The sequence below is a fragment of the Pterocles gutturalis genome, unplaced genomic scaffold, assembly GCF_000699245.1.
Source record: "Pterocles gutturalis isolate BGI_N339 unplaced genomic scaffold, ASM69924v1 scaffold5388, whole genome shotgun sequence".
Lineage (NCBI taxonomy): Eukaryota > Metazoa > Chordata > Aves > Pterocliformes > Pteroclidae > Pterocles > Pterocles gutturalis.
In genome coordinates this window covers 1,167-1,661 of record NW_010122791.1, presented here as the reverse complement: position 1 = coordinate 1,661, position 495 = coordinate 1,167, and the positions used below count along the sequence as shown (strand labels likewise).

Genomic DNA, 495 nt, shown 5'->3' with positions numbered 1-495 from the left:
GGGAGCCGGGAGGGGGCAAGAGGAAGAAGAAGAAGCACAAGCGGGAGCGGGTGGAGTGACACCGGTGACATTGTGTGTGTGTGTCCCCTCCCAGGGCTGTGTCACCGCTAAATGACATTTTTATTACAAAACTGGAGATTTGGGGGATTCTGCTCATTTGGGGACCTTGAGGAAGGGCTCGTGCAGGACGTCGAAGAGCCGCTTGGCCTGGGGGGGGACACACATGAGGGGGGGACACGAGGGGTGTCCCCATGTCCCTTTGTCACCTCACCACTCACCTTCTGGGGTCCGACGCCGGGACAAAGGGACAAATCCTCCCGGGAGGCGGCCACCACGGCTGCCAGCGACTGCGGGATGGGACAGGAGGGTTTGGGGGGGTGACACGCTTGGGGACGTGTCCCTGTCCCCCCAGAGAGGGTGGCGGGTCCCCAAGAAGGGTGACATGTCCCCAGGGAGAGTGGCAGGGGCCCCCGGAGGGGGGGGAGGGACCCAAGA

General features: G+C 63.6%; 1 protein-coding gene across 1 annotated transcript in view; it reads right to left on the bottom strand.

The window, feature by feature from the left end:
- Nucleotides 1-153: 153 nt before the first annotated feature.
- ERCC1 (excision repair cross-complementation group 1) overlaps nucleotides 154-495 on the bottom strand; it is a gene marked incomplete at its 5' end in the record, with an annotated part of 1,464 nt that continues 1,122 nt past the window's right edge. The window contains 2 exons of the mRNA XM_010077628.1: nucleotides 154-207; nucleotides 279-347. Of these exons, the coding sequence (XP_010075930.1) occupies nucleotides 154-207; nucleotides 279-347 (123 nt within the window). The remainder of the gene's footprint in view (nucleotides 208-278; nucleotides 348-495) is intronic.